Source organism: Phlebotomus papatasi, chromosome 2 (genome assembly GCF_024763615.1).
Source record: "Phlebotomus papatasi isolate M1 chromosome 2, Ppap_2.1, whole genome shotgun sequence".
Taxonomy (NCBI): Eukaryota; Metazoa; Arthropoda; class Insecta; order Diptera; family Psychodidae; genus Phlebotomus; species Phlebotomus papatasi.
Genome location: NC_077223.1, coordinates 83,709,920 through 83,722,138, shown reverse-complemented (window position 1 = coordinate 83,722,138; position 12,219 = coordinate 83,709,920). Strand labels below are relative to the sequence as shown.

General features: G+C 33.3%; 2 protein-coding genes across 2 annotated transcripts in view; one reads left to right on the top strand and one right to left on the bottom strand.

Annotated features, from left to right (window-relative positions):
- Positions 1–914: 914 nt before the first annotated feature.
- Positions 915–10,470, bottom strand: LOC129804738 (angiotensin-converting enzyme-like). Its single transcript, XM_055852299.1, has 5 exons — positions 10,255–10,470; positions 2,750–3,174; positions 1,864–2,633; positions 1,220–1,788; positions 915–1,155 (listed from the first exon to the last, which is right to left on the bottom strand). The coding sequence occupies exons 1-5, from the start codon at positions 10,431–10,433 to the stop codon at positions 993–995; spliced, it is 2,106 nt and encodes a 701-aa protein (XP_055708274.1). The 5' UTR covers positions 10,434–10,470; the 3' UTR covers positions 915–992.
- The window catches only part of LOC129804739 (catalase-like), a 30,150-nt gene continuing 28,014 nt past the window's right edge, over positions 10,084–12,219 (top strand). The window contains exon 1 of the mRNA XM_055852300.1: positions 10,084–10,627. The gene's annotated coding sequence lies outside the window, so the exon portion shown is untranslated. The remainder of the gene's footprint in view (positions 10,628–12,219) is intronic.

The following is a 12,219-nucleotide window of genomic DNA, read 5'->3' as shown; positions in this document are numbered from 1 at the left end:
TCAGGATTTATTCTCTTCAGAATTTTGGCTTTGGGAATTTTCGTTTTCAGAATTTTAGTTCACTTCAGAATTTTGATTTCAGGATTATGGTCTGTTCAAGATTTATGCTTTTAAGGATTTTTGCTTTCAAGATTTTAAGTTTCAGGATTTTGGTCCATTCAGGATTTATGCACTTCGGGATTTTGAGATTCTAGATTTCTATTTCAGATTCTAGATTTCAGGATATTGGTTCATTCTGGATTTATACTCTTTGAGATTTTAGCTTTTAGAATTTTGCCTTCGGGACTTTGCTTTCAGGGTTTTAACTTTCAGGATTTTGGTTTTCGGGATTTTTAACCCATTTTGGATTTTGGTCCATGGCTTTCAAAATTTTAGCTTTCCGACTTCCAAAACCTTTCCAATGAATCCAAATGTATCCAAATCGGTTGAAAAATACGCCTTCTAGAACTGATTAACTTTTAACGATTTTGGATTTTTAGGATTTTGGTCCATTCACGATTTATGTACTACGGGATTTTGGCTTTCAGAATTTACTTTCGGGATCTTAGTCCATTTCAGATTTTGAATTTCAGGATATTGGTTCATTCAGGATTTATACTCTTTGAAGTTTTGGCTTTTATAATTTTGCTTTATTCGGGACTTTGCTTTGAGGGTTTTAACTTTCAAGATTTTGGTTTTCGGGATTTTTAACCCATTTTGGATTTTGGACCTTTCCAATGAATCCAAATTTATCCAAATCGGTTGAAAAATACGCTTTCTAGAACTGATTGACTTTTAACGATTTTGGATTTTTAGGATTTTGGTCCATTCAGGATTTATGCACTTCGGGATTTTGGCTTTCTGAATTTACTTTCGGGATCTTGGTCCATTTCGTCTTCAAGAACTGATTAACTTTTGACCTTGAAAAAGCGGTATTTTTTTATAATTTTTAGAAATTTGTATGGCTTTTATTTTCAAAATAACTGTGAAACAATTCTTTTATAAATACACTTTTACCATCCGACGGGTATATCAAGTTCATGCACTGTGTGCTCGAGCCAATCAATTAAAGGTTTGTAGTATTCTAAGAGGGGTTCTGAAGAGATATTTTTGGATCCTGTAAGTATCTCCAGGACTGTTGTCCAGTGAACAGAAGCTCCCAATGAGAGGGATTTCCTGTGTAAAAAATAAAATTTTGATTGAAAGACGAATTATAAAAATTCCTTTTAAAAATGCATACCTGAGAATTCTTCCTGCTCTCTTTGACCCATAAATATCGCACCGGTGAAGGGGCATTGGGAGGGCTTCTTTGGGATCCACCCTGTCGAAAATGGTGACTTGGCAAAGTCCCTTGAAGATTTGCATCTGAATGATGCTAGCCAGGAAGTAGCGTACGTAGGGAGTATTGTCTGCAACGTGAAATTTGGCTCCAGCATCGAACAATTTGTGTCGATCTCCATGTCCAGGCGGTTGAATTCCTTGATGGAGCTCACTGAGGGCCCAAAAGTAATCATTGGCATCGCTAAAATCAACTTTTCCACTAAAGAGACTCCAACGGAAGACATCCAGGATGTATTCGAAGGGGAGTTGGGGTATTTTGGCTAGAGCTACTCGTAGAAGGATAGAAATGTCGTAGATATTGTGGACTGGGGATTTTGCCTGGTCCTGTGGCATTTTTCTGAAGAACTCGGCATTTGCAAAGGTGACGGTATTGTTGTTCGGCAAGAGAAATTCATCTGGCAAGAGAGCCAATCGATTGAGATGTTGAGGCGTCATTACTCCGTTAAATAGAGCATCTCCAATTGCTTCCTAAAATGGTATTTTTAGATGATAGATTTTAGATGGAGAGGAATATGGAAAAAGACTCAAAATTGCGATTCTTACCTGAAATGCCGAATTAGTTCCTTCTTGGAATATTGTCGGTTGATGTCTGTAGGCTGAGTAGTAAGCCAAATGACCAAATTCGTGGTGAATCACATAAAAATCCTCCAGGCTCTTCTCAGCACAGACAATCATCCGATAGTCTTCGGGCATGAACATATTTGCAGCTGTTCCATGGCATCTTGTTGTGTTGCTCTTCTCAAATTGCGAATACATCCAAAATTTCCGTGACATCTTCATCAGGCCCACGGAAGTGAAGAAGTCCTCAGCATGTTCTACCATATCCAGTGCTGTCCAATTTGTCGCTCGAATATTTGCCTCCAGATCCAATCCAATGTCCGGCATTAGTAATTTGTGCAGTGATGCCCAATTCTGTGACCACATATTGCCCAAAATGTGAGCTGGAATTTTTCCATGCTCAGTGAATCCCTCAATGGGATTTTCCAGGTATTTCTGTAGCAAAAAGTGTCGAGCTACAGCATGAAGGAGGGTGTACAGGGGTTTCACTTCGTGCCATAGATCCTTTACGAGTCCCTCCAAGTCCTCCACCTCGAGTTCTTCGCGCCAAATCTCTCCAGTATCACGATAGCCACTGTTGTGAGCTCCACGATTCATCAGATCCACTGCCCTCGGGTAGATGTTACCAATAGTAACTCCCACTGCCATTCTCCAGGCTTCCCACGCCCATTGGTAAATAATCTCAGGATTGCTTGGGTGACATCCTCCCAGGGGACCAAAATCTCCCGTCATAATTCTCTCGAGATCAGGTTCTCCTGAAAAAAATGGATTATGTGTCACAAAAATTAGAAAATGTCTCTGGCTGAAACATATTAAAAAAAAATGTTTCCTCAAATTGTTAATTTAATAAAATTTTATTCACAAAACTCACCATCGAAGCACACAAAGTGCGTATCAAGAGGAATTATGGCAAAGTAATCTGATGCTTTGGCAAAAGCTTCGCCTTCGACAAAATCTCTCAAGTTCATCCAATAGAAACCACTGTCCCCAGGGGTTCGGATAAATGTGAAGTCCCAGAGGGAATCTGGACTATCACAGACATTGACTTCCTTCGGTAGACAGATTTGTGTATCCGTGTAGGTGTTCTGCATATCAGCAATTGCTTGAGAAAGAGCTTCAGCCTCTTGAGGTGAGAATCTAGGACCGCGACAGAGAAGAGTAACTGCTCGCTGAACTTTTGGTTCTATGGGAGCCGTTAGAATAGTGAGAACTTCATCGCACTTCTCCTTTTGCCATTCTGATCTTATTCCATTGAGCTTTACTCCCTTTTCAGCGAGATTCTCTGAAGGATTAACGCTGTGGGAAAAGAATTAGGAGGAAGGTTCAAAAATAATTTATCAGTAATTAAGGCTATTTTGGGAGAAATTTGCGTTTATCAAATCAATTTGGTCTTAACAAACCACCTTCAAAGGCGTTTTTCGGGTTCAATGCCTTCGGAGAATTTAAATAGGAACAAGTCAGTTTTTTCGACATATTATTAAGTTCTTCTTATTAATTATTTATATTAACATAATATTGATCTCGTATATTTACCTGAAATAGAGAAGGGTAGTTTCATGGAGTAAGAATACTCGAAAAATTAATTGTTTAATTTAATTTTAGTCATTAATTTTACTCCATTTTTTTATTAGCTTCTGGATTCAAATGAAAAGTTTCTTGAAATGGAAAAAGTTTTATGATTGTTGAACTACTATAGAGTATGTTTTTATTATAAGTACATATAACATTTAGAAAAATAGTTATACAGTGGAACCTCGATAGAGTCAACTAATTATTTCCAGGTCTGTTGACTTCATTGGATTCGGTGACTCTATCGGAGTCCGAAAAAGATCAATTAAAATGTGAAATTTTGATATAAAGGGGTATTATTTTATGTTTGTACTGGATAATTGATAAACTTAACACGATAGTGGAATTTTTAATTTACTAAACCCATAACTTCTACACCCTCTGGTCCACAAAAGTCGTATGTTTGGGCAAAAGATGAAGATTAAGGAATGATTTTACACCCTCTAACAGGTAATGTGCTGGACACACTTACGACTAAAGTCCAGAGACGACTAAGCTCGTTCATAGCCAAGTCAGTTCCTGACATACTACAAACGAGGCTTAACATTTTCTGGCACACACAAAATATAACTTTCGTGGGTTTTTATGCAGATATTTCTACTTAAATGCACTAATACTCCTTTGAAAATGAAAATACTTGTAAATTTACTTTACAATTCACGTATAACAACAAGAATTTTTCACTAGAATCGCCTAAATTGGCTTAAGTCGCGGGTTAGCTTCCACCTCACAATAATTGCAATTAACAATAATTATTTCACGTGTACTGAGACATGAATTTTCAAATAGTTTCATCTTCAGAGTAGTATTAGTCCATTTCAGTAGAAATATCTGCGTAAAACCCACGAAAGTTATGTTTTGTGGACACAAGTGAATACTAATCTTCGTTTGTAGTGTGTCAGGAACTGACTTGGCTATGAACTAGCTTAGCCGTCTCTGGACTTTAGTCGTAAAAGCGTGTCTAGGGCATAAGACCGCCTCAAGGCAGTAATTCTATAAAACACATTTACTGCGATAATATTACTTATTTGAAGTTGAAATATCTACAGTGTCCTCAGTTATAGTCTTACTAACTTATTTTCTGAAGCTGAACTCATTTTGACCTTTCGTTTTGTTACCATCTTCAGTTTTGTGCGACAGGTCAGAGAAAAAACAACAAAATGTAATTCGCGACATTTTTCGTTTTCAAGTGCAAAAAAGATTATTTTAAAGTAATCTAACTGTAGTAAGAATCTTATTTCCTGAAAGATATGTTGTTCTAGTTTGTATATTTCAATTGATACGTGTGAAAAAAACTAAAAGTATGAGTTTTAGAAGAAAAAAAGGAAGATCGCCTGTGGGCGGTCTTAGGTGTAAAAATTTCAAAAATTACCGCACTTTTTATTTAATTGTTTTGGTTGTTCTAGTAAAATATATTTATTTTTTTGTAAGATATTAATTATGGAAAACAATTGAGATTACACGAAGACTGTCCAGAATCAGTAAAATTGTCGATTTCTGCGAATTATGTAAAATTGATAAAGAAGCAGACTTTAACAGTGATGATGAATTCCCTAATTCGTGAAATAAAACCAGAAGATGAGCAAGGTATTTCAACCATTTAATTAGGTATGTGACCTAATAGTTTAAAATCCGTCTCATTGACACATCTTGAGCTTCATTAACGTCTTTATAAAAATTATAAACCTTTTTTTCCTAAAAATTATTATTTTTTAGATAATCATACAACATTCATCCATAAAAAATGTTTAATATTCATTTATTTTACTATTTGTTCACTATTTTTCAATAAAAATTTTTCAATCTTTTTATGCCTTAAACCGATATGACCGCCTGGACGCGGTCTTTACCTTTTCTCACCTGGCGCCCGAACGGAAAGAGATAATGAAGAATGGATGTTATTTTTGAGTTCAGTGGACCATTAATTATCTTAGGCAAAATTAATTAACTACTTTTTTTGGATATTAAAGAAAACACTGTAAGATGGTTAATTGTTGAAAATTTTGATGCAATTAACGTTATTAATTAGAATTTATATTAAACTTTTATTGTATTATCGGGGGTTGACTCTATCGAGGTCCCACTGTATTTTCATTTTCAATTCTTTAACTCTCCAAATACTAAAGTTCCTTAAATATGGATAATAGAATTCTCAGATAATTCAAGGTTTATGAAGTGCAGTTTACGATTTTGTAAGCTCTAAGCCCTAGAGAAACTTTAAGAATATCCAGATTTTATAAGGCTTAGCCATCTTACTTAAGTCCTCTTATTTCTTAATGGAAAATGTTCCATTAGATTTTGAAAAATCAATAAAATTGCTTGTTATTTAGATTTTTGAGACCTTCGGGAACTGGGCTAAACCTCTATCTAGTTCCTCTAGTCTGAAGCCGGCATAAAGAATATTCAGTAAGCCTGAAATTATTAGGTGAGATTCTTAGCAATCTCACCTATTATAATTATCACAAAATCTCATATCCTCCGATCAGCCTCAAACTTTGCCAAAATGTATTTCGCCACTTCCTGTCAAATAATAGATTTTGAAAGATTTTTGGCTTGTGAATATCAATCATAATATCATTTTATTTAAGTTTGGAAAATTGAGTGAATATAAAATTCATTTTATGCTACACATTGTTATGCAACTTAATAAAAATTGTATGAAAATAATGCCTAGATTTCACATTTATTTTATTTTAAATAACTTCTTATTATTTTAATAGAATGGAAGTTTAATTCCTCATGTTTCTGAAAGATGGAACATAATGTAAATTTTAAGTAGGGAAGACCATGGAGCAAAATTTATCAAATTGAGAATTTCAAAATTCAATATTTTTCAAAATAAAAGAGACGGAAGTTTATAATTTTGACCATAGTTATCCTTTATAAACCTTCTTAAATGTGCAAGTTTTAAGGAATTCGAGTAAGAAATATTGGATATAAATATTGAGCTCTATTTTAGGAATATTTGCTTTACGGAAAATATCAATACTAATTAACTTTATTAAAGGGCATTTCTCACTAATAAGGAAAAATGATCTTTGACAAAGACAAGAATAAATTTCCTATAAAAATATGTCAATTTCATTTTTTTTTTGCATTTGCTAGAGCAGACTAACACAAATTATCTCACAATATCTCACAGAACTTTCTTTAGCGGTTTTTAGAATCTCCGCAAAATCTATTAGAAAATGGTTTGAAAAGCATATTTTCTTTTAAGATAGACAGTAATTTTCGAGAGGATAGTAGTCTGCGGAGAAGTTGTAGAGTGGATAAAAAATAGAATATCCATTTTGACAAATTTTACCCTAGTCTCCCTTATATTTTACATGAAAACATCCTGATCTTATTGCTTTTTGTAAAATTGATTTGCATAATTTTTCTATATGTATATAAGGTAAAGTACCCTTTATTCGACCGGTTCCTCTATTCGACCGGTAGATTTATTTATTCAATTTAATTATATTTGCTATAATATTTTGTGTATGATCTAACATTAATAGGTCAATTATTCTTTAAATAATACGAATCAGTGACAAATTCATAGAAATTGATGAAATTCACCATCAAATATTCAAAAATTGACCCACCGGTCGAATAGAGGAACCCGGTCGAGTAAGGGTACTTTACCTTAATCAATTTTTCTACATCATACGCGTCCGAAACATCTCATCTAACCTCTACTTTAAACACTTGAAAATGCTATTCAAATGTTGACTTTGATGCTGTTAATTAATCAATAGCGACAGAGAATGTCCTTCCTTATGCAAATAATCTCTTCAATTTATTTGAATAAATGTTCCACGTTGAAAGCTATTTCGATTAATAAATTTGAGGACATAGAAGCGAAAATGGAGAAAGCATCCAATCACATAAGGAAATCCAATCCTAGACACATCAAGTTTCAATAGAGATTAAGAAATTTAATCTGGCATTCTTGGAGTGTTCAAAAGATTGCAACCACATCAACCAGCCTATTTCTAATGAAGAAATACGACATTAAATTGGTAGCCTTTGATGATACTCTCCTATATTTGAACCACTTCCTGTTTAATCAACTCAATGATAATTAAAGGCTACTCATTAAAATAAAGCCGCAAAAGAGAGTCCACTTTTAACCCTCAATTTCTGTCCGGGGACTTTTAAAGGCTTTTACTAAATAATGTTTATTTTTCGTATTCAAAATTCGGTAATAGTTTCAAATACGCTTCATTTGATCTGAATGAAATTACTTAGTCAGTAGAAAGCTAAAATCTTTTAATAAAATGGATAAAATTTATAAAATTTGCATTTAAAAAAATTGAGAAAAATTTAGAAAAGTTTCTTCGCTATGTTATACTCAAAAAATCTAGCATCCTGTACATTTTTTTTGTAATTCGAGTTCATATTTTATGTTTTTGTCATAATATTATTCACTTACAAATTAATGATGGCTCAAAATTCTTTACATTGTGATCATAGACCTAATCAAAACGTCTTAAGACAAGAGAGAAAAGACAAGAGAACTTTCAATCAGTCAAAAAGCTTCAAATCGCGTAAAGAAAATTATTTTACTATTAATTAATCACTATTAATTAATTACTTGGATCTTGGACTATTTCGACCACTTCTTTAGTGGACAAGCATCCCTATGATGTCTATAAATTTCTATAAGTCTTGTCTTCTGAAGTCGATACTATCTGATTAAGAAATCGCAGTGTTTGGTGCTACCCCGAGTTTGGTGGTGCCCCAGTTTCCCCTAAATATTTTTTATTGTGTTCAAATTGTTACGTTGATACACAATAAGACTGGTTTTTATTTCGAAAAGATCATAATAAGATCATATAATATTATTAGTTCAATAATACAAGAAAAGTTGAGTCCCTTAGAGTAAAAAAATAGCTGTTGACTCTAATAGAGATTGACTCTATCGGGGGTTGACTCTATCGAGGTCCCACTGTATATATAATCCCTAGACGATTAGAGCCCAAACGGTTAAAGATAGAGATCCTAAAAATTTCGTAAATAATACGAAAATACTTTTGAGATAGCATCTAAGCCACGAGTTCGAGCACTTCCCAAAACCTGGGATGCTTTGATACCCCTTTTTAACACAAATAAAAGGTTTAGGTGTCTCAAGTATCTTTGCTTTTCCCTACGCTATTTTGGTTATTTGATTCTACATGATTACTGAAGTCAAGGACGCTCGCTTAGGCTGAATTTAATATGCAATAAAAATATAAAGTAGAACCGCATAATTTTTAATAATTCTCGATTTTTGTTTTAGCACATATAAGGCATATTTTTTCACGAGAATTACACAAAACTACCGTGAATTAAAGGATTGCATGGGTCACACTGGCTAAAAAAAACTGCATGTTTTTTATATCTTTTTTGCAAGATAATAAAAAAAATATATTTCATTCGAGCTCTTAAGTATACAAAAGTACCACATTTTAACTATTTATTTTTTCTGAAATTTTCATTTCAAAATTTAAAAAAATTCAGCCTTTTTGACTTAATTTTTGAAGACGCCGAATGCGCTGAATGTTTAAGATTTTTAAATGAAAATTTCAGAAAAGATAATTTAAATGTTGTAGGGGAAGATGGGGTACTTTGAGCTGTGGGGCTGCATTGTTATACGATTTTTTTCGTACTATTAATTTGGGTAAGCAAAGTAATTGTGGGTCTAAATAAAATAATTCTAAGGACCAGCTTCATTTAGAAATAGGCGAAAAAGTCGTATAACAATCTAGCCCCACAGCTCAAAGTAGCCCCACTTCCCCCTACTTTTATATGCTTAAGAATTGCTTAATCCTTTAATGACGAGACACTTTTTACGGACCGAAAATCAACAATAAAAATTAAACCGATAAACAGAATTTATGAAACGTTTTACATCTAACTTTGGAAAGTTCAATAGAGTCTGATTTGGTGCATTTTTTACCTCTACTCTATACGTGCTATATGGACAAAAATAGCTTAAAAATTTAAGTAATTTTTCTGACGATACCAATGACTGATTATTTTCACTATAATGAAAAATATTATATTTGAGCATTGTAGTTTCTTGTTCCAAAACGGTTTTGCTAAAAAAAAACTTGGAAGTATAAAAAATAATTAAAATCAGTTTTCAATATGAGAATTTAAAAATTCGCCATTTTTAAGCTTAAATATTTACTATATAGCAAATAGCCGGACACTTGCAAAGAATATCCTAGATTCCTTTAACCTTCTACTTTGCAATTACGTACAAATATAAGAAAAAAATAACTTAGGTAGTCAGGAAAAATTATTTTCTTTATGGGACACCGGTGTTCCAATCGTCCTCAAAGGGTTAATGCTGAAAATACAATTTTGGCGCCAATTGTGGTAATCCTATACACTTTTTATGATCTGAAAAGCAGTTGTTTGTTAGATTAGCTCTCAATTATGTTCTAAATCATTAAAATCGGATAGCAAAGGACAGAAATATAAAATAAAGAACTCAAAATTAACCAAAAAAGTTTTCCTAAGTCTTTTGGGGCCGTAGCGTGGCAAGCCAATTTCACTTTTAATCAAAAATACCTTAGCTTAGGAATTAATCCAGGTCCTACAAAAAATATTCTAGATTTTAACATCTTTATAAGTTTGTAATCATCCACAAGAATCGGATCTTTATCGGCTCTAAATAAACAAGAAATTGTTTTTCCAGTTTATCCATTTGATTACTCAGAGTCCCAAAAAAAATCAAAAGACCTAATGTGAAATTTCAAAAGACTTTTTTGGCAATTGAGGGTTAGAACTGAACCCTAAGTCAACTATCTAGTAAATTTAATTTATTCGCTGTACCTCAACTCCCATGCGATGATCGATGTATATTTGTTGAGGGACTTGAGTTCAGCGTCCATGTTGCGAAACCACCGTCTCACATCTTCATTCTGAATATCATTGAAATTCTGAGAGGAATTTGCACTCACAACACTCTTCACAGCACAGGCAAGGAGGTTGAGACCCAGGAGGAACAACATGCCTGAGGTTGAGGCACTGCCAATGTCTCAAATCACTGAAATCACATCCGATCCATCCGGCGGTATTTATACTGTTTTGTGGGAAAATAGACGCTTGCGCACGGAAAAATCCTGTTTCTTTGGATGATTGTTGCTGGGAAGGTGGAGTAGGATGACTGGAAGACTTCCACCTAAAGAGATTACAAAGTAAATTGGTGAGTGGTCACAATTTTTCTATTATCATTTTTTATTGCCTTTCTGGGTGGTTTTTGTAGAGCTTTTCTTAAGAGAGGCAATAGCTACAAATTATGTTCAACACGTGCTAATTTGCGGAGGATTAATTTTATTATAACTTTTTATAGTCACTTTGTAATCTTTCCAGAAATGTTGAATTTTCTCCAGGACAGTTCATCTTTAAAGTAAATGTTCAATTTTCAGATGAGCAATAAATAACATGCGTAAATTACAATTTTATTTGAACAAACATATAGGATTTCTCTCTTTTACTTTCAATCTTTCGTGAGTGTTTGTGCTTGGTGAGAAAATTGCCTCCAATTTTCCACACCCACTCACAGGTGATAAGAAAAAAACACACCAACCCTGAAAGGTTGATGATTTGAAGTGGGAAAAATTGCCGAAGAAGATTATCCTTTTCCTCTCCCTTTTGCGTTATATCTTTCAACCGCAAAATAAAGCAAATGAAAAGTCATCCTATAACAAATTAGGAATCACATGCAAATCCTCTCTAAGGAAAAACACAAGAAAACATAATTAATGTGAATGTATTTTTGTAACTTCAATCCACTCCAACGTCTTCAATTAATATCAATTTTTTTTCTGCAAACTCATTTTCCGTAGGCGAAGGATTTTCCCTGTACTGCGGCCTCCTTTTTCTTCCTTGGAACTTCTCAATGAAAATTCCTCTGTCACACAAGAAGTGGATGATCCCTTCTCACAATCTTGAAAATTGCTTTCAATGCGTCACTGTTGAAGGTATAAATTGATAAAAATGGCACAAATCTGTCTCTTCATCTATTTTCTCCTTCATTTTCGCGCGACTGAGAAAATTATATGCATAGAATTTCATTCAGTTGGAAGTAAACATTTCACTGGAAGTTGTAGTTGTACCTTTGGTTGAACATACTGCAGCGAAACCTTTCAAAATATTGTGAATCTCCCATTCTAAGAATTTTCTAGATTATTTTATTTCAATATATGAACAATCTTTTCAGAATTCACATGAAAATTCTACGTATACGGGCTCGTGGAAATAATCTAATAATATTCCTAAACATATTGATTTTAAATTATCAAAATACCAGCTTTAAATGGTTAAGATTTTATTATGAAAGAGCTTAAATTTATTCAGTTTAAGAATATTCTCGAGAAAATGAATTTCTTCTCAAAAATTGACTTAAACGTGCAACATATGTTTCCATATTGAAAATACGAAAAATACGATACTAGCGCTACTAATGGCAAGTGGAGGAATCTCCCATGATCTAACTGTGTTATCACACTTGCACATTAAAATTTTAATATGATTCACATTAATGTCGCTGGTGAGAATCCAAATGTGTAATTTGTGTGTTTGAATTATTTTATATTCAAAATTTGATCTATTTGTTGATAAAAAGGTAGACTTGGCCCGCAAAATTTAATATAAATTGATTTATAGCATTAATGCGAAAAATTAATGCGATTTTCTCTTTAATTTTTTAATGTGAAAAATATTTATGTTTTAGGTAAATTTGAACTTACTTTTGCAGGCAAAGCCCACTTCTTCATCAATAAATAGAAAAACCCC

Coding starts and splice junctions, on each gene's coding strand:
- LOC129804738 (XM_055852299.1), bottom strand. CDS start 10,433: ATGTTGTTCCTCCTGGGTCTCAACCTCCTTGCCTGTGCTGTGAAGAGT. Junction 1,789..1,863: donor GAACTAATTCGGCATTTCAG/GTAAGAATCGCA, acceptor ATACCATTTTAG/GAAGCAATTGGAGATGCTCT. Junction 1,156..1,219: donor AGAGCAGGAAGAATTCTCAG/GTATGCATTTTT, acceptor TTTTTTACACAG/GAAATCCCTCTCATTGGGAG.